Source organism: Mesoplodon densirostris, chromosome 10 (assembly GCF_025265405.1).
Source record: "Mesoplodon densirostris isolate mMesDen1 chromosome 10, mMesDen1 primary haplotype, whole genome shotgun sequence".
Taxonomy (NCBI): domain Eukaryota; kingdom Metazoa; phylum Chordata; class Mammalia; order Artiodactyla; family Ziphiidae; genus Mesoplodon; species Mesoplodon densirostris.
Window position 1 is genome coordinate 66,875,531 of NC_082670.1, and position 21,322 is coordinate 66,896,852.

A 21,322-nucleotide genomic window follows, 5' to 3' on the forward strand; every position below is an offset into this window, starting at 1 on the left:
AATCCCCATAGCAACCCTTTGTAGAAACATTAAGTAACTCACCCAAAGCCCCACCACTCACAAGCAACAGATGTGGCGTTTGAGCCAAGAGAGTCAGATTCCGAGTCCTTTGTCTTGACTTTCCATTTGTTCAATAGGTCTTTACTAAGCTCTCCTTGTATCTACTGGTCCTGTGAGCCATGGAGGAGCAATAGGAAGAAGAGACTCTGGCTCTGGCCTCAGGGGCTCCCAGTCTAGTTGGAGAAATCAGATTCAGCAGGTTTGAGATAGTCAGAGATCAGCTCGAGAGAGAGTTGAGTAAGAATGGAGTAGATGACTCAGGGTGATGGGAGGTCAGGGGGAACTGGAGCAATCAGGAAGACTCCCTGGAGGAAGCAGATGGAACTGGACTATGGAAAATAGGGAGGTTTGGTGAGGCTGGGAGGAGCAGTGAGGCACTCCAGGGATGCCCTATCTGGTTCCCAAGCACCTTACTCATCTCTCAGAGCCCTTCTAGGAGATGGAACAGCCCTGGAGAGGGTTGTGAAAGGTGCTGGTGGGCAGAGAGAGGGGTGATCAGAACAAACAGAAACTTTCCTAGCCCAGAGGGAGCAAGCACTTGATATTGTTGAGAAGTTTAGAACCCCATGGGTGAGCAACTAACAAGGAATGCTTTGGACTATAGAGAGGGAGAGGGCCACTCTGATCCCAGGCTGTTTGTCTCCAGCACATGCTGCCTCCTGTCGGGGCAGGCCATGGGGAGACATTGCAGCTATCACTTCTAAACCTCTGGGCCTCCCATCCCACCCTGTACTGCCCTGCCCCTGTTCCAGAGTGGGCCTGGAGCCATGGCTTGCAGGCTACATGCTGTTTTACCATCAGCAGCTAGAGCCAAATCTCTGTAGGCTTCAGAGAAGGAGGATTTGACAATATGTTAACGAGTTTTGTTTTTAAACAGCCGCAAACAAGGGCAGCCAGAGCCATTTAGTCTAGGCTGTGGAGGAAAAGCTCAGCCTAGCATGAGTGAGGAGGAGTTTTGGCAAGCGAATGGTGAATCTCATCAGGGTAGAGAGCCAAGCACTGTAAAAAAAAAAAAAAAAAAAAAACCACACATCAATGATATACAGAGAAAAAGAAGTCGGAGTGTGTTATTTAAAGTTATAAACTTGTTTAACAGAAAGCAGACTATGTATCACTTTGAAATTGCTGAAGGGAAAAATTTTTTAAGAACACAGAGATTTTACAGCAAAAGATAGGGGGAAAAAAGGAACAAGGAGGCATTAAATCAGGAAACAGTATGGCAAAGGCAAGATCAAGCATGTGTTTTAATAATAAGTGTAACTGGATAAAATTCATCTTTTAAAAGAAAAGGACTCTAAATGGACTGAAGAAAAAAAATCTTCAGCTATGTGTTCTCAAATGACAAATCTGAAACACTGTGACTCAGAAATAGTAAAAGGAAATAATAAGATATAGCAGACAACTGCAAACAATGACAACAAAAATCAGAGTGTTTTTGTTTGTTAATGTTAAACAAGGTTGAATTCAAGGCAAAAATTGAGATAAACAGGGTCCAACCTATAATAAAAATACAACTATTATGAATATATTTACTTGGGGTTTCATAGCACTTATACAAAGCAAAATCAGAAAAAAAGTGGCAACAGTGCAGTAGTACAGTGAGATTTTACCACACTTCTATTAGCGCTTGACCAATCAAGTAGAAAGAACAAGACAATGAGATATGTAAAACATATGTATAGTTAATAAATTTGATCTAACATAATAATAAAAATAGTAGCTAACACTTAAATAGTACTGACTATGTGCCAGGCCCTGTTGTAACATCTTACAAACATTAATACATTAATTCTCATAATAACCCTGTGGGATAAGCACTGTTTTACAGATAAGAAGACTGCTAAGTGTAGCAAAAATAGAAAGATTGAAAGCAAACCCTTAAAAATGTAAAAGTTATTCTTAAACTTTGGATCAAACAGAAAATAGTTTCATGGTGGGTTCATGGGTGTTCATTATATTAATAAGTAAGCAAATAAATAGAGACTATTCATGGACCAAAGATGACAGTGTGTCATAAATCAAAGATTACAGTTCAACCAGTTTTGTCCACCTGAAATCTAGAAAAATAAGACAGGAAAAATAGAGGTATAGAAAAAACTTTGACTTGGGAGAGGGTGAAAGAAACTAGAAAATAACAATATCAGTAATACTGCATGTGGGATGCAGCCAAAGCTGTAATGAGTAAAATTAATAGACTTAACCATTTTCATTATTAAATAGAAAGAATAAATTCATTAACTCAAGAATGTAGAAATACAACAACAAAATAATCTTAAAGAAAGAAAAGGAGGGACTTCCCTGGTGGTGCAATGGTTAAGAAACTGCCTGCCATTGCAAGGGACACGGGTTCGAGCCCTGTTCCAGGAAGATCCCACATGCCATGGAGCAATGAAGCCTGTGCGCCACAACTACTGAGCCTGTGCTCTAGAACCCCCGAGCCACAACTACTGAGCCCATTTGCCACAACTACTGAAGCCCACATGCCTAGAGCCTGTGCTCAGCAACAAGAGAAGCCACCACAGTGAGAGGCCTGTGCACTGTAAGAGTAGCCCCCCACTCACCGCAACTAGAGAAAACCCCTCGTGCAGCAATGAAGACCCAACACAGCCAAAAATAAATAAATAAATAAACAAATGTAAAAAAAAATTTTTAATAAAGCAAAGGAAGTAATTAATAAAATAAAAACACAAATTAATGAATTAGAAAATAAATAGTAAATATGATAAAATTTCCAAAGCTGATTCCTTCAAAAATTAAAACAATCAAATAAACCACTAGGTCTAAGCTCTTACATCTCCAAGAGTGGATTCTTTCATATTTTCAAGGAAGAAAATAATTTCAATCCTATTTAAAATCTTCTAGGGTATGAAAAAAGATGGAAAATCTACAAATTCTTTTTATGAAAGCTGAATAGTGCTGATTTTTAAAACCTTAAGTATACCAGAAGTAAAACCACAGACCAGTTTTCATACTCTGTACTAGTGAATAGTGATGCAAAATTCTTAAAATACATGCAAATAGGATCCAGTAAAATATTTGAAAGACTAAATGAGTCATAGCTAGGTATATCCTAAGAAGTCAGAACGATGCCCTGCTAGGAAATCTATTTATATGAGTCAGACAAAGATGAAAAACCATTTAATTGTCTCAATGAATGCCTGATTTTTAAAACTTTGGTAAGAATAGAAATAAAATATATTTCCTTTACTTAATGAAAAACTTACTTTCAAATTAACTTCTTCCATCATCATTAGTAGTAAAGCACTAGAAACATTCTTATTAAAGTCAGGAAAAAGAAAAAGATGATTTAACTACCTTTTAGCTGTTTTTCATTATTTAATAATAATCTTGAAGTACTAGCCAGTGCAATTAATCAAGAAAATTAAACATACAGTATAAAAATCAGAAAAACAGAAGAATTTAAGTTAATATAGTCAAGTATAAAATGAGTTTAAAATAATAGAAATATATCATTACTTGTAGATAGTGATTGCTTAGAAAAATTTTAAAACCTATTAAAAACATTATATGGCCAGTTAGAAAACAAATATACAAATAATTGTTGATGTTGCTGTTGTTTTATACTAACAGAAACCACTTAGTCACAAGTAACATTTCTCCAATAGTCCTTACATGCCAGGCATTGTAGCCATAAAATAATTGGGAATGAATATAACATGGAATGTATAAGAGGTACATGAAGAAAACTATTAAACTTGCCTAAGGAGTGTAAAATAAGACAAACAGATAAACATACTATAAATATACTCTGGTCTTGGGCAGAAAGACTGTATTAGTTCCTAAAACTAATGAGTTATTAAACTCAAGGCAGTAATAAATTTCTAACATTTTAAAGGGAATTCGAAAAAACATTGCTTAAGTTTATCTTAAATATTATGAAAAATGGCCAGGAAAATTCATATGACACTAATTCAGGAATAGACCAAGAGAGCAGTAGAACCACACCGAGGTTGGAAATACATTTAAGCAAATATAGAAATGTGGTAGATGATAGTGTTGACTTCTACTCTGTGGATTCTTTAATAAAGTGTTAGGACACTTGACTAGTCACTCTGAAAAAAATATTAAAATATATATTTGCTCCAACCAAAATATATTAGATTTTTAAAATTGTAATATAAAACAATGAAACGAGAAAGGAAGGGAGGGAGGGAGAGAGGAAGGAAGGAAGGAAGGAATAAAGGAAAAGGAAAAGGAAGGTCATTTTTTTTCTAGCCTTGCAATAAGCAAGGGCTTTCTTTTTGCTTTTCTTTTTTTTCATATGTACCTCAATTTAAATTTTTTTGTAGTCTTTTATTATTTTTTTATACATTAAAAAATTTTAGGGCTTCCCTGGTGGCGCAGTGGTTGAGAGTCCGCCTGCCGATGCAGGGGACACAGGTTTGTGCCCCGGTTTGGGAGGATCCCACATGCCACAGAGCGGCTGGGTCCGTGCGCCATGGCCGCTGAGCCTGCGCATCCGGAGCCTGTGCTCCGCAATGGGAGAGGCCACAGCAGTGAGAAGCCCGCGTACCACAAAAAAAAAAAAAAAAAAATTATTTATTCATTGATTCATTCATTCATTCATTCATTTATTTTTCACTGCACCGGGTCTTAAGTGTGGCACGCAGGATCTTTGTTGTGGCATGCAGGATCTTTAGTTGCGGCACGCAGACTTCTCAGTTGCAGCACATGGACTCTTAGTTGCAACATGCAGACTCTTAGTTATGGTATGCATTCAGGATCTAGTTCCTGGACCAGGGATCCAACCCAGGCCACCTGCATTGTGAGCATAGAGTCTTACCCACTGGACCACCAGGGAAGTCCCTATAGTCTTTTTTAAATTAAATTTTTATGCTATATTGGAGTATAGTTGATTTACAATGTTGTGTTCATTTCAGATGTACAGCAAAGTGATTCAGTTATAAATATACATATATCCATTCTTTTTCAGATTCTTTTCCCGTATAGGTTATTACAGAATATTGAGTAGAGTTCCCTGTGCTATACAATAGGCCCTTGTTGATTATCTATTGTATATATAGTAGTGTGTATATATCAATCCCAAACTCCTAATTTATCCCTCCCCCCCCGCAACCTTTCCCCTTTGGCAACCATAAGTTTGTTTTTTCATGTCTGTGAATCTGTTTCTATTTTGTAAATATGTTCATTTATATCATTTTATTTATTTATTTATTTGTTTGTTTTTTCAATAGATTATCATCAACTGATTTTAATTAATTAATTTATTTTTGCTGTGTTGGGTCTTCATTTCTGTGCAAGGGCTTTCTCCAGTTGTGGCAAGTGGGGGCCACTCTTCATTGTGGTGCGTGGGCCTCTCACTGTCGCGGCCTCTCTTATTGTCGAGCATAGGCTCCAGACATGCAGGCTCAGTAGCTGTGGCTCACAGGCCCAGTTGCTCTGCTGCATGTGGGATCTTCCCAGACCAGGGCTCAAACCCATGTCCCCTGCATCAGCAGGCGGACTTTCAACCACTGCGCCACCAGGGAAGCCCCTTTATCATTTTTTTTAGATTCCACATATAAGTGATAGCATATGATATTTGTCTTTCTCTGTCTGATTTCACGCACTATGATAATCTCCAGGTCCATCCATGTTGCTGCAATGGCATTATTTCCTTCTTTTTTATGGCTGAGTAATATTCCATTGTATATATGTATCACATCTTCTTTATTCATTCCTTTGTCGATGGACATTTAGGTTGCTTCCATGTGTTGGGTGTTGTAAATAGTGCTGCAATGAACAATGGGGTGCATGCATCCTTTTGAATTATGTTTTTCTCCAGATATATGCCCAGGGATTGCTGGATCATATGGTAGTTCCATTTTTACTTTTTAAGGAACCTCCATACTGTTCTCCATAGTGGTTGTACCAATTTACATTCCCACCAACAATGTAGGAGGGTTCCCTTTTCTCCACACCCTCTCCAGCACTTACTGTTCATAGACTTTTTGATGATGGCCATTCTGACTGGTGTGAGGTGATACCTCATTGTAGTTTTGATTTGCATTTCCTAATAATTAGTAATGTTGAGCATCCTTTCATGTGCATTTTGCCATCTGTATGTCTTCTTTGGAAAAGTGTCTATTTAGATCTTCTGCCCATTTTTGACTGGGGAGTTTATTTTTTTGATACTGAGCTGCATGAGCTGTTTGTGTATTTTAGAGATTAATCCATTATTGGTCACTTTGTTTGCAAATATTTTCTTCCATTTTGTGGGTTACTTTTTTTGTTTTGTTTATGGTTTCCTTTGCTGTGCAAAAGCTTTTGAGTATAATTAAGTCCCATTTGCTTGTGTTTGTTTTGATTTTCATTACTCTAGAAGGTGGATCCAGAAAGATATTGTTGCAATTTATGTCAAAGAGTGTTCTGCCTATGTTTTCTTCTAAGAGTTTATAGTATCTGGTCTAACATTTAGGTCTTTAATCCACTTTGAGTTTATTTTTGTGTATGATGTTTGTTAGAGAATGTTATAATTTCATTCTTTTACATGTAGCTGTCCAGTTTTCCCATCACCACTTATTGAAGAGACTGTCTTTTCTCCATTGTATAGTATTGCCTCCTTTGTCTTAGATTAATTGACTGCAGGTACATGGGCTTATTTCTGGGCTTTCTATCCTGTTCCATTGATCTATATTTTTTTGTGTGTGCCAGTACCATACTGTTTTGATTACTGTAGCTTTGTGGTATAGTCTGAAGTCAGGGAACCTGATTCCTCCAGCTCCGTTTTTCTTTCTCAAGATTGCTTTGGCTATTCAGCGTCTTTTGTGTTTCTATACAAATTTAAAAATTTTTTTTCTAGTTCTGCAATAAATAACATTGGTAATTTCATAAGGATTGCATTAAATCTGTAGATTACCTTGGGTGGTATGGTCATTTTGACAATATTGATTCTTCCAATCCAAGGACATGGTATATCTTTCCACCTGTTTGTGTCATCTTCGATTTCTTTCATCAGTGTCTTATAGTTTTTGGACTACAGGTCTTTTGCCTCAGGTAGGTTTATTCTTAGGTATTTTATTCTTTTTGAGATGATAATAAATGGGATTCTTTCCTTAATTTCTCTTTCTGATCTTTCATTGCTAGTGTATAGAAATGCAACCGATTTCTATATCCTTCAACTTTTCCAAATTCACTGATGAGCTCTAGTACTTTTCTGGTAGCATTTTTAGGATTTTCTATGTATAGTATCATGTCATCTGCAAACAGTAATAGTTTTACTTCTCTTTTTCCACTTTGATTTCCTTTTATTTCTTTTTCTTCTTTGATTGCTGTGTCTAGGACTTCCAAAACTATGTTGAATAAAAGTGGCAAGAGTGGACATCCTTGCCTTGTTCCTGATCTTAGGGGGAATGTTTTCAGCTTTTCACCACTGAGTATGATGTTAGCTGTGGGCTTGTCATATATGTACTTTATTATGTTGAGTAGGTTCCCTCTATGCCCATGTTCTGGAGAGTTTTTATCATAAATCGGTGTTGAATTTTGTCAAAAGCATTTTCTGCATCTGTTGAGATGATCATATGGTTTTTATTCTTCAATTTGTTGATGTGGTGTATCACACTGATTTGTGGATATTGAAAAATCCTTGCATCCCTGGGATAAATCCCAGTTGATCATGGGGTATGATCCTTTTAATATATTGTTGGATTTGCTTTGCTAGTATTTTGTTGAGGATTTTTGTATCTATGCTCATCAGTGATATTGGCCTGTAATTTTCTTTTTTTGTGTGGTATCTTCATATGTCTTTGGTATCAGGGTAATGGTGGCCTCATAGAATGAGTTTGGGAGTGTTTTATCCTCTGCAATTGTTTGAAATAGTCTCAGTAGGATAGGTGTTAATTCTTCTCTAAATGTTTGATAGAATTCACCTGTGAAGCCATCTGGTCCTGGACTTTCGTTTGTTGGAAGTTTTAAAATCACAGTTTCAATTTCAGTACTTGTGATTGGTCTGTTCACATTTTCTATTTCTTCCTGGTTCAGTCTTGGAAGATTGTACCTTTCTAAGAATTTGTCCACTTTTTCCAGGTTGTCCATTTTATTGCCATATAGTTGCTTGTAGTAGTCTCTTATGATCCTTTGTATTTCTGTGGTGTCCATTGTAACTTCTCTTTTTTTTCATTCCCAATTTTATTGATTTGAGTCCTCTCCCTTTTTTTTCCCTTGATGGAACCTGGCTAAAGGTTTATCAATTTTGTTATCTTTTCAAAGAACCAGCTTTTAGTTTCATTGACCTTTTCTACTGTTTTCTTTGTTTCTATTTTATTTCTGTTCTGATCTTTATGATTTCTTTCCTTCTACTAACTTTGGGTTTTGTTTGTTCTTCTCTAGTTGCTTTAGGTGTAAGATTATGTTGTTTATTTGTGATTTTTCTTGTTTCCTGAGGTAAGATTGTATTGCTATAAACTTCCCTCTCAGAACTGATTTTGCCATGTCCCATAGGTTTTGGGTCATCATGCTTTCATTTTCATTTGTCTCTAGGTATTTTTTGATGTCCTCTTGATTTCTCCAGTGATCCATTGGTTGTTTAGTAGCATATTGTTTAGCCTCCACATGTCTGTGTTTTTTACAGTTTTTTTCTTGTAGTTGATTTCTAATCTCATAGTGTTTTGTTTGGAAAAGATGCTTGATATGATTCCAATTTTCTTAAATTTACGGAGGCTCACTTTGTAGCCCAGCATATGGTCAATCCTGGAGAATATTCCATGTACACTTGAGAAGAATGTGTATTCTGCTGCTTCTGGATGGAATGCTCTATAAATATCAGTTAAGTCTATCTGGTCTAATGTGTCATTTAAGGCCTGTGTTTCCTTATTGATCTTCTGTCTGGATGATCCGTCCATTGATGAAAGTAGGGTGTTAAAGTCCCCCACTATTGTTGTGTTACTGTTGATTTTTCCTTTTATGGCTGTTAGTATTTGCCTTATATATTGGGGTGCTCCTATTTTTTGTAAGTATATATTTTGGGTGCATATATACTTACAATTGTTATATCTTCTTGGATTGATCCCTTGATCATTTTTGTGTGTCCTTCTTTGTCTCTTTTAACAGTCTTTATTTTAAAGTCTATTTTGTCTGATATGAGTATTGCTACTCCAGCTTTCTTTTGACTTCCCTTTGCATGGAATACCTTTTTCCATCCCCTCACTTTCAGTCTGTATGTGTCCCTAGATCTGAAATGGGTCTCTTGTAGACAGCATATATATGGGTCTTGTTTTTGTATCCATTCAGGCAGTCTGTGTCTTTTAGTTGGAGCGTTTAATCTTTTTACATTTAAGGTAATTATTAATATGTATGTTCTTATTGCCATTTTGTTCATTATTTTTGTTTTTCTTAAGGTCTTTTTTCTTCCCTTCCTCTTTTGTTCTCTCCTCTTGTGATTTGATGACTATCTTTAGTGTTGTGTTTGGATTCCTTTTTCTTTTTTGTGTGTGTATCCATTGTAGATTTTTGGTTTGTGGTTACCATGAGGTTTTTGATATAGCAGTCTGTATATATACAAGGTTGTTTTAAGTTGCTGGTCTCTTAATTTCAAATGCATTTCCAATATCCTGCATTTGTACTCTCCTCTTCCCACAATTGCTGGTTTTGATGTCACATTTGTGTGTGGATGATTTCTTACCTTTACTGCATGTTTGCTTTTACCAGTGAGCTTTCCCATTTTTAATTTTCTTGTTTCTAGTTGTGGCCTTTTCTTTTCCACCTAGAGAAGTTCCTTTAGCATTTGTTGTAAAGGTGGTTTGGTGGTGCTGAATTCTCTTAGCTTTTGCTTGTCTGTGAAGCTTTTGATTTTTCCATTGAATCTGAATGACAGCCTTGCTAGGTAGAGTATTCTTGGTTGTAGGTTTTTCCCTTTCATCACTTTTAACATATCATACCTTTCCCTTCTGGCCTGCATAGTTTCTGCTGAAAAATCAGCTGATAACCTTATGGGGATTCCCTTGTATGTTATTTGTTGCTTTTTCCTTGTTGCTCTTATATTTTTTCTTTGTCTTTAATTTTTGTCTGTTTGATTAATATGTGTCTTGCAGTGTTCCTCCTTGGGTTTATCCTGTATGGGACTCTCTGTGCTTCCTGGACGTGGGTGACTGTTTCCTTCTCTATGTTAGGGAAGTTTTCAGCTGTTATCTCTTCAAATATTTTCTCAGGCCCTTTCTCTTTCTCTTCTCCTTCTGAGATCCTTGTAATGTTGGTATGTTTAATGTCGTCCCAGAGGTCTCTTAAACTGTCTTCATTTCTTTTCATTCTTTTTTCTTTATTCTGTTCCACAGCAGTGATTTCTGCCATTCTGTCTTCCAACTCACTTATTTGTTCTTCTGCCTTATTTATTCTTCAATTGATTCCTTCTAGTGTATTTTTCATTTCCGTTATTGTATTGTTCATCTCTTTGTTCTTTAAATCTTCTAGCTCCTTGTTGAACATTTCTTGTATCTTCTCAGTCTGTGCCTCCATTCTTTTTCCAAGATCTTGGATCATCTTTACTTTCATTACTCTGAGTTCTTTTTCAGGTATATTTCCTATATCCACTTCACTTATTTGTTCTTCTGGGGTTTTATCTTGTTCCTTCATCTGGAAGATACTTCTCTGCCATCTCATTTTGTCTGACTTTCTGTGTTTGTGGTCTCCATTGCTCAGGCTGCAGGATTGTAGCTCCTCTCACTAGCAGTGTTTGCCCCCTGGTGGGTCCAGTTGGTCCAGGGGCTTGTGCAGGCTTCCTGGTGGCAGGGACTGGTGCCTTCCCACTGGTGGGTGGAGCTGAGTCTTGTCCCTCTGGTGGGCAGGGGTGTGTCAAGCAGCTGTTAGCTCAGGACATCTTTAGCCAGCCTGTCTGCTGATGGGTGGGGCTCTGTTCCCACCCCGTTGGTTGTTTGGCCTGAGGCATCCCAGCACTGGAGCCTGCAGGATGCTGTGTTGGGCCAGGTCTCAGTGCCAAAATGTTGACCTTTGGGAGAGCTCATGCCCATGAACATTCCCTGGGGCCTCTGCCACCAGTGTCCTTGCCCCCACAGTGAACCACAGGCAACACTTGCCTCCTCAGAATACCCTCCAAGACCCACAGGTAGGTCTGGCCCAGGCTCCTATGGTGTCACTGCTCTGCCCTGGGTCCAAGTGCACATGAAACCTTGTGTGCACCCTCCAAGTATGGAGTCTGTGTTTCCTCTAGTCCCGTGGAGCTCCTGTACTCAAGCCCCACTGGCCTTCAAAGCCAAATGCTCTGGGGGCTCCTCCTCCCAATGCTATGCCCCCAGGCTGGGGGAACCTGATGTGGGATTCAGAACTCTTACTCCTGTGGGAGAACCTCTGTGATACAATTATTTTCCAGTTTGTATATCATCCACCTGGCATGTATGGGATTTGATTGTATCTCAAAAGTGCCCCTCTTACCATCTTGTTGTGGCTTCTTCTTTGTCTTTGGATGTAGAGTATCTTTTTTGGTAGTTTCCCATCTTTTTTTGTCAATGGTTGTTCAGCAGTTAGTTGTAATTTTGGTGTTTTCATGAGAGGCGGTGAGCTCAAGTCCTTCTACTCTGCCATCTTGTTCAGGGAGTCTCTGGCAAGGACTTTCTTAACATGATGCCAAAGGTTTTACTAAATGAAAATCATAACAAATGATATAAATATATTAAATGATATAATAATAAGTGAAAGTAAATTATAGAACTTCAGTACGGTAAACAAAAGTAAACAAGATTTAAAGGCACAGAACTAGGATAAAGTATATAAAACAAAGAGTTAATGTCCCCAAATAAACCAGACCATCAAGTGAAAAAATAGGTAAAGGACATGAACAGGCAATTTATAAAGAGAACACTGCAAATATCCAAGGAGATGATGTCAGTATCACTAGTAATAAGATAAATTAAAATGTAACAAATACAAATTTCATTCATTAGTCTGGGAAATGTGACAAAGGAGAAACTGCACCAGTGTGGTTGGTGGGAAAAGAGCCACATTCATGCACTGTGGAAGGAGTCTCAAATTGGTGTCCCCTTTTGGAGGTCCTGTTCCTAATCTGTACCAAAAGTATAACTTTGACCTGGCACCTCAATTCTAGAAATTTATCCTCAAGATAATCAGACACTGTGCTCATTGCAATATTGTTTCTACTAGGGATAAATTGGAAACAATGGCTAAATTAACAGTAGTATATGCAAATAATGAAATATTATGCAACCTTTAAAAAGAATGATAGATCTTGTATGTATTCACATTACTTAGTAAGTAAATGTTCACAAAAGATTGTTTCATGGAAAAAGAAATTTCAAAGCAAAATATCTTAGCTTATTTATAAAATCGTGCACTCAAATATATACATACAAATAGTGAGGGTTGAAAGAATGTTCACCTAAATGTTAGCAGAGGTTACTTTTGTGTCATAAAATTGGAGATGCCTTTTATTCTCTTTTTTTTTAATCAATTTTTTTAACTGAAATATAGTGATTTACAATGTTGTGTTAATTTCTGCTGTGCAGCAAAGTGATTCAGTTATACATATATATACATTCTTTTTTTTTATATTCTTTTCCATCATGGTTTATCATAGGATATTGAATATAGTTCTCTATGCTGTACAGTAGGACCTTGTTGTTTATCCATTCTGTATATAAAAGCCTACATCTGCTAACCCCAACTTCCTACTCCCTCCCTCTCCCAACCCATCCCCCCACCTTGGCAACCACCAGTCTGTTCTCTATGTCTGTGATTCTGTTTCTGTTTCATAGATAGGTTCATTTGTGTCATATTTCAGTTTCCACATAAAAGTGATATCATATATTTGTCTTTCTCTTTCTGACTTACTTCACTTGGTATGGTAGTCTTTAGTTGCACCTATGTTGTTGCAAATGGCATGATTTCATTCTTTTTTATGGCTGAGTAGTATTCCATTGTACATATGTACCACATCTTCTTTATCCATTCCTCTGTTGATGGACATTTAGGTTGTTTCCATGTCTTAGCTATTGTGAATAGTGCTGCTATGAACATAGGGGGTGCATGTGTCTTTTTGAATTATAGTTTTGTCTGGATATAGGCCCAGTAGTGGGATTGTTGAATCATATGGTAATTCTATTTTTAGCTTTCTGAGGAACCTCTGTATTATTTTCCACAGTGGCTGTGCCAACTTACATCCCCACCAACAGTGTATGAGCGTTCCCTTTTCTCCACACCCTCTCCAGCATTTGTTATTTGTGGACTTTTTAATGACGGCCATTCTGACCAGTGTGTGGTGGTACCTCACTGTAGTTTTGATTTGCATTTCTCTAATAATTAGCAGCGTTGAGCATCTTTTCATGTGCCTGTTGGCCATCTGTATGTATTCTTTAGAGAAATGTCTATTTAAGTCTTCTGCCCATTTTTTGATTGGGTTATTTGGTTTTTTTGTTGTTGCTTATTCTCTTTTTTATAATTTCTGTATTATTTCATTTTTTATAGGAGGCATACATTTTTATAATCAGAAAAAAACAGGCCTACTTTCTGTCTTGAACAACTACCAAAGTCCATTTTGGGGCCTGAATTATCCTGTTGTCATATCTACATGGACCAGATTAGCTATGTGGTCTGCTAATCTGACTGCTGACAGCACCAGCCCCCTGGATCACTGTAGCTCACAGAGGCCCTGCAGTCAGACAGGGAGGCCCAGAGCGACAGGTGGAGGCAGCTCCCTGGGGCCCTCAGTGACGCATTCAGTTGCCTAGACTGGGAGCCTCAGAGCACATTCTGGATAGGGGAAGGTAACTCAGGAGGGGCAGGTACAGATCAGAAGCCTGGAGTTAGAAGAGGGCAGCTGGGGCCATCTGAGTCTCTCTGTTGGCTTGGGGATTTGGGTTGAGGCAGCAGTGAGGAGGTGGGAAAAGACCAACAACTTCTAGCATTTTAGGAATGTTGACTCCCAGATGCTGAGCACTGCAGGAGGTTTGACTTCATCTAGTCCTGTGTTTCCTACTCTTCATATCTACAAACTGCCTTTACTATCATTTCTTTAAAATTTTGCCTTAGATGAACATTCACTGTTTTTTTGTTTGTTTAAATAAGTTTATTTTAAAGGGCAACTTTGAATGATCATTGTCATTGGAAACCAATATTGTTTCCTATGAAAAGTAGGTAATTGCCAAAGTAAATTGAGTAAAAACACAGTGGAATAGAGGGGGTGGGGAAAGTGTATGCTGTTTCTAGCAGCAGGCCTTGAGCTGTTTTAGAGAGGTCTTAACAATGCACTAGCACTGAACTGAGACTTGCTCTTTAAAGTGAAGGAAGAAGCATTCTCACTACACATTCTGCCTTGTTGTCCACACACCACATAACATCATTTCCTAACCCGGCAATGGTGCACACACGGCTCAGAGGGCACACTCAGGAATCCCCTCCACGACATGGCTCCCCTCTGCCCCGCCCTCCTGAGCAGCAGATACTGTCAGAGATGAAGGCTTGTGCAGGGTGGGACTGGCTGGGTCAGGATATCATGTCTACCTTGTCTACCCTGGTCTGCAGGCCTTCGAGGACATCTACCTGGAGGAGCGGAAGACCATCAAGATCCTGCTGGAGTATGCCGACAAGATGTTCACCTACATCTTCGTGCTGGAGATGCTGCTCAAGTGGGTGGCCTATGGCTTCAAGAAGTACTTCACCAATGCCTGGTGCTGGCTCGATTTCCTCATTGTGGACGTAAGTGTGGCCCCTGAAGGGAAGAGAGGAGGGGGGCGCCCGTTGCCAGTGTGAGAAGGAGCTGAGGCCGAGGGCAGAAGGACAGAAGGACAGGGCAGCAGGACGAAGTGGAGCATCTTGGCTGTGCCCGTGGGCAAAGGGGCAGGAAGCCCGAGTCTGGGGTCACAGAGGGGATACCTGGGCTCTGCCATCAAACCCCCGACTGGGGACACAGGGAAACCTAGGCTTCTGGGAGAAACTGTACTCACCACGGGGGATAGTGAAGTGCAGTTCCGGCAGCGGTGTGAGCCAGGGCAGGAGTGGGGTCCCACCCTCTCAGGACGTCCAGAAAGGGGAGCAATGAGCCCGTATTGCAGCCCTCACCACGGCACCTTGTGAAGTGTCTGTCAGGCCCACTACACAGATGACCAGTTAAGAGCCTACATGTTCACACACAGAGGAGGTGTTGTATAGGAGATGGAATGAGCCAAAGGCCAGAGGGCACAGGATTGGGGAAAGGGTGCTGGGCAGGCAGATCCTCCTGGCTCAGGTAGAAGGTACCACTTGGGGAGGGTGAGAGGGGTTGGAGTCACCTGTGAGAAGGAGGAAAGTGTGAACACTGGCTGAGGGGTTCCAGGTGGCTGCCCTGGGTGATCAGGCAGCTGGCAGGGCTTGCCTGACCTCTGGTGTGCCCAGGGGACCTGGGGTAGGAGGTTGGCATATCCCCTGAGCACCCAGTTGGCAAATGGAATGGGAGGCCCCTGACCCACAGTTCCCCAGGCCCCAGGACACTGCTGGGTACCAAGCAGGGTGACTGCAGGGTCTTGTGGGGCTCCTGAGCACAGTCAGGTGGGAGAGTAGCCACAGCAGGGTGAGAATTGAGACTCAGAATGCGGGGTAACCTTGGTTCTGTGCTCCCTAAGGGCAGAGGGAACATGGCGAAGGGCTCAGGCGAGGACTCATCATCTAGCTGTGGTGGGTCTCGCACAGCAGGATGTGGGTCAGGATCTGCAGGCTGGGAAGAGCTTTCCAGAAGACACTCGTAGCTCTGCCCACCAGCAGGGGCTGTCCTTCTTATAGTTATAGAAGAGCTTAGGCCTGTGCTTTGTCCCCACTTCAGGCCCAGAAGCTAAAGGGAGGGGCTCAGCTGCCAGTGGGCCTGGCCAGGGTCCAGGCCTGGGTGGGAGGACAAACATGAATGGCTCCGTGGGCTAGAGTATGTGTGGAGACACAGATCCACGTTGCTGGGCCTCCAGCCCAGGCCTCTTTCATCACCCCAAGTGGCCGATGCTAATGCTGGGGTGAGAGGTGCTGAGGTGGCAGAGACGGGGGGAGCTCAGGATGCTCTTACAGCCTGGAGCCCTCAGAGCCTCCCTGAGATGAGGGAGAGGACCCCTGAAGCCTCCTTGCCAAAGGGCCGGGGGAAGCCCTGGGATCCTGGCAGCTCTGCCCTGAGGCCCCCTCACCCAGCTGTTCCTGCAGCTTTTTGGGACTCCGCCAGGGCAGTCCAGATAGAGTTTGCAAAGACTTCTGGGGAAGCCCACCCACCTCCCACCACCTGCTACTTTGGGGAACTCTGCTGAGGCCAGGCCTAAGGGCCTGGAATTCTCAAGATTGGAGAATTAGCCTGTGGAGAAGGAAACTGAGGCTCACAGCAGAGAAGGGCCTGGCCCAAGGTCAAGGAGAAGGAAGTGGGTGCTGGAATCCAGCTTTCCAGATGCTGGCCATGCCCCCCTATCCCCACACTTCATGGAAATGGTGGACTTCAGGCCTCAAGGTCTGGAAAAGGATGTTTCCATGTTCAATTCATGCATTTTTTCGATACTATTGAGCATCTACTGTATGTGGGTGCTATTGTAGATGCTGAGGATCTTGGGGAACAAAACAGACAAAACCCCTGCCTGCACACAGGAAGGTGACTGTGAACCAGAAACATAATACATGAGCCAGCTTTATATTACGCTGGTGATGTATACACATGGAGAAAAGGAAGTAGAGAGGGAAGGGGGTTAGGAGGGCCAGGACTCAGGCAGAAAGGAAGATAGAGATTAGAACTTTAAACAGGCTAGGGCTTCCCTGGTGGCGCAGTGGTTGAGAGTCTGCCTGCTGATGCAGAGGACACGGGTTCGTGCCCCGGTCTGGGAAGATCCCACATGCCACGGAGCGGCTGGGTCCGTGAGCCATGGCTGCTGAGCCTGCGTGTCCGGAGCCTGTGCTCTGCAACGGGAGGGGCCACAACCGTAAGAGGCCCGTGTACCGCAAAAAAAAAAAAAAAAAAAAAAAAAAAACAGGCTGGCCAGAGTGGGCTGGCTCACTGTGGTGACATTTGAAGGAAGTTGGGGTTAGCCAGGCAGATGTCTGCAGAACATTCCAAACAGAGGTTGGAACAGCAGTGCAAAGGTCCTATGATAGGAGGGTGCCTGGGATACCTGAGGAACTGCAGGGAGGCCAGAGTGGCTGGAGCAGAGGAGTGGGGAAGGGAAGTGCAGGAGATGAGGCCAGACTGCATGGGGTAGAACGGGTGCAGCCTTTGAAAACCATGGGCCGTTATTTAGAATGAAATGGGGAGGCATTGAAGGGCTTTGGACAGAAGAGTGACATCATCTGACTCATGTTATGAAAGAATCGCCCTGTCAGGGTGGTGGGGGAGGGGAGTGGAGGCAAGGAGAAGGCTGGGAGGTTGTGGAAGTGATCCAGGGGAGAGATGATGGCGGCCTGGCCAGGATGGTGGCAGTGGAAGTGGTGAGAAATATTTGGACTTCTGACATATTTTGAAGGCAGAGCCAACAGGAAATCCTGATGGGTTGGATGTAGGGAGTGAGAGACAGAGAGAAGGCAGGGATGATGCCAAGGCTTGTGGCCTGAGCAGCTGGAAGGATGGAGTTGTCATCAACTGACATTGGGTGGAGCAGGCAGGGCGAGCTTTGGAAGCAGCAGACGAGGCTGGCCTGCTGGGAGCTAGGCGGGGAGACTGGCCAGACCTGGCTGCCCTCAGCAGCAAGTCCCTGAGAGATGCCCCTCATCCTCTCCCGGGTGGGGGCAGCACAGAAGTCCATCCTGGGAGTCTTCCTCGTCCAAGCCCCTTTGCCCAGCCTTCTCCCAACCTGCTGCTTCCAAGCCTGGGAGGAGGGTCCGGGAGTCAGGGCCCCGCCTGCGGCCCCTCGCCACCGTCAGGCTGCCCTCAGAGCTAGGGTGGTGGTAATGGTGATTGCCGGCGAGGTCAAGCAGGAGGCCACTTCTAACCTGTGATCACCGGCCAGCAGTGACATAAGAAGGGATTGGATGCCCCTGGAACTTTAGAAGGATAAAATCCACTGGGTGGAAATGCCCCGGTGAGGGCGGGGCAGAGAAAGCAGACAGCAGAGAACAGTCCTCAGGGGCTCCATCTGCGCTTCCCTTCTTTGAAGACGGCAGAATGTTGTGAGGTCCAGCTTTGGGGAAATGCCCCAGGATTGTCTGTCTGCTCATACTCAACTCAGGACAGTCCTTCCCCAGAGAGTCTACGTTAGGGCAGGGAAGGGGCAGGCCCAAGAATCTGACTTGAAGGAAAGCACATGGGACCTAAAGCCCAGTCTTTGTGGCCCTGCTCCTCCACACTAGTGGGTGGCTTTGGAACTCAGTTTTCTCATCTGTAGCATTGGGAGGTGCGTTCCAAGTCTTGGGGTGAGTGCGGCTATTATAGACGTGTGTGTGTGTGTGTGTGTGTGTGTGTGTGTGTGTGTGAAGTGCACACAGCAGGCCCTCAGTGAAGGTCTGAAAGCTGGGACATGCTTGGGTTTGCCCCCAGCCTCTTGGGCTGCAGGAAGGCTGGCCCAACACAGGACAGCCTGTGAAGACGATCCAGCCGGGAATCAGAAAGACTGGACACAGGAAGGCCTGCTGGCTCTCTCATACCCAGCCTGTTTTCGGTGGGCCAGGAGCCCTGCCACTGTCTCGAGCTGTCCCCGTGGCTCCACTCCCACCCTGCCTCCCACAGGTCTCACTGATCAGCCTGGTGGCCAACGCGCTGGGCTTTGCTGAGATGGGCCCCATCAAGTCACTGCGGACCTTGCGTGCGCTCCGACCCCTGCGAGCCCTGTCACGATTTGAGGGCATGAGGGTAAGAGGGGTGGCTCTTCCCACAGGGGCAGTGGGAGGTGGCTTCATGGAGGGGACCCACAGGCCCACTTGTTGTCCAGGCGGCCCTGACCTGGGGGGAGCATGTGCAGGATCTCCAGGAAGCACGGCTGGGCTTGGTGGCACTTGGAGATGGAGAGCTGTGAGAACCTCCCCCCAGGCCTGCCACCCCCAGCCCTGTGGGCTCCATGAGGGTCAGAGAGCCCTGGATAACGGAGAGGAAGTGAGGCCTGGGGCACACGTGTCTCAGCTGCAGCCAGCCCCACCGGCCCAGGGCCCCTTCGGCTTCTGCTCTCCAGCGGGGCCTCGTGTCTGTGTGTGCCCCGGCTCCATGTGTCCGGCCCTGTCCCCTGCCTCCTGGCCATCACAGGCTGCCTTCCCTCTGTGATAGGCAGTAGGGCAGTGCTAGGGAGGATGAAGGAAGCAAGGAAGGAGCCAGCTGTATTCTCACCATCAGAGAGCAGTTTGTATTTGCTTAGTAAACTCTTTGGCACTATTTTCTAAGTGCAGAGCCCTCTGTGTTTTTTTCAAGTCACCAAACTTTACCAAAGGATGTGCACATATAAGGCAAATTGAAAAGCCCACTAAGAAAAAACATTATCCATCTTATATAGCAAGAAAACAAACCCATGTGTTTGCGTGTGGGGGTTTTTTTGTTTCTTGTTTTTACAAAATGCGCACAGTTCTGTTGTGACTTAGCAGACACGTCTGTGTGTCTCTCACTGACACAGCAGGCACCATTACACAGCCCCAGTTTGGCTGATGGTTTTGAACTTTGCTCACACCCCCAACCCATGGAGAGACAAACTGCTTATTTCTGGTGGGAAGCCATTCACAAGTGAATAATCCGACCTAAGTTAAATGTCTCTTTGGGAGCAAGGACATTTTGTTCTGGGACAAGGGGACATGGGGGAGACACTAGTTGCCAGGAATGCCTCTGCTGTGGCTGCCGGCCACAGAGCCAGAGAAGGGCAAACGGGAGAGTTGGTTTCCCACCCTGTTCCCAGGTTCATCATGCCTGCTGGGGGGCCACGGACCGACCCCCTCCTTTGCGTGTGTCAGCATTACCATAGCCACCGCCCAGCCCCACACCAGCTCCGCTCCTAGTCTGTGTGGCAAACGTTCCTGGCTCACAGACAGCTGAGAACTAGGTCCCTCACTGGAGTGGAGTCCCCAGTTATTTTTGCCAAGGATACTTTTCCTGGGTGCTGTGAGTTTAAATGAGGAACATGGGGCCATGGCCCCATGGGGTCAGAGAGCCTCTCCCTGGGGAGGGCAGAGGCACAGGGAGCGTGCACACCACCCGCCCTGCCAGCCCTGCTCCCACCGCAGCATGAGAGGCTGTCAGAGCGCCCTCCAGACGTACCACCCATACCACCGGAGGTCCCCTGGGCACACTTTACAGGAGAACACCCATCCATCCCGGTAGCAGCAACCCCAAAGGAAACCAGAAGCTTAGCTCAGAGAGTGTATGTCCAGAGGCCCTTTCTCATCAGACTTGTGGCATACTCGTCCAGCAGAGACCCTGCTGAAAATTAAGTTTGAAGGTCGTGGATTCCGGGCAGAGCCAAGAAGGGAAAGGCAGATGTTCTGAGCTGTGTCAGACTTCAGGGTGCAAAGCAAAAGGCGTGTGTGTTCTCTCTCACTCCCCTCACTGCCGGCCAGAGCTTCCAGCCATGGGTTCCCCTTCATTGGGGACAGGAACTGTTCCCCACCCCCATAGGGACCTATACCCAGGAGGTTCAGTAGGTTGGGGGCCTTGAAAAGGGTGTGTGTTCTGGGCACCCCCAGGAACTGAGCCTCTTCTCTGCCCACTTGAGGTTGTGGTCAATGCCCTGGTGGGCGCCATCCCCTCCATCATGAACGTCCTCCTCGTCTGCCTCATCTTCTGGCTCATCTTCAGTATCATGGGCGTGAACCTCTTCGCGGGGAAGTTTGGGAGATGCATCAACCAGACTGAGGGAGACCTGCCCTTGAACTACACCATCGTGAACAACAAGAGCGACTGTGTGTCTTTCAACGTGACTGGCGAATTGTATTGGACCAAGGTGAAAGTCAACTTTGACAACGTGGGAGCCGGGTACCTGGCCCTTCTGCAGGTGGTAAGTCCTGTGGGGGTAGGGAAGGGCCTTCCTTCCTCCTACTGGCTGACCAGCCACAGGCACCTTCCCCTGTGCTGTGGGCAGGAGAGGGAGAGCGGGGCCACTCTGGATCCTCACAATAGGATCATGTTGCCCAAAGGAGGCTTAGGATTCTCCAGGGAATTCTTGGCTTCTTGGGAAGGCCCCAGATTTTCCATTCTAAGGAAGATGCTACATTCTCCAAGTATGGCATGGGGCTTCAGCACTATGGCAGAACCAGCTCCCCAGACAGCAGTCAGTTTGGCAGTATGATGGCACAGATTGCAAGTGAATGACCATAGACACCCAGGAACTGAACTATTAGCAAAATTGTGACTCTGGCCACCCCTCTGTTATAAAATGTAGTG

The 21,322-nt window shown here is 43.9% G+C and overlaps 1 protein-coding gene across 8 annotated transcripts in view; it reads left to right on the forward strand.

Annotated features, from left to right (window-relative positions):
• Nucleotides 1-21,322, forward strand: part of SCN5A (sodium voltage-gated channel alpha subunit 5) — an 87,897-nt gene that overhangs the window by 57,549 nt on the left and 9,026 nt on the right. For all 8 annotated transcript variants that reach the window (XM_060109993.1, XM_060109987.1, XM_060109989.1 and 5 more), the window contains 3 exons: nucleotides 14,566-14,739; nucleotides 18,695-18,817; nucleotides 20,655-20,936. In XM_060109993.1, coding sequence (XP_059965976.1) covers nucleotides 14,566-14,739; nucleotides 18,695-18,817; nucleotides 20,655-20,936 — 579 coding nt within the window. The remainder of the gene's footprint in view (nucleotides 1-14,565; nucleotides 14,740-18,694; nucleotides 18,818-20,654; nucleotides 20,937-21,322) is intronic.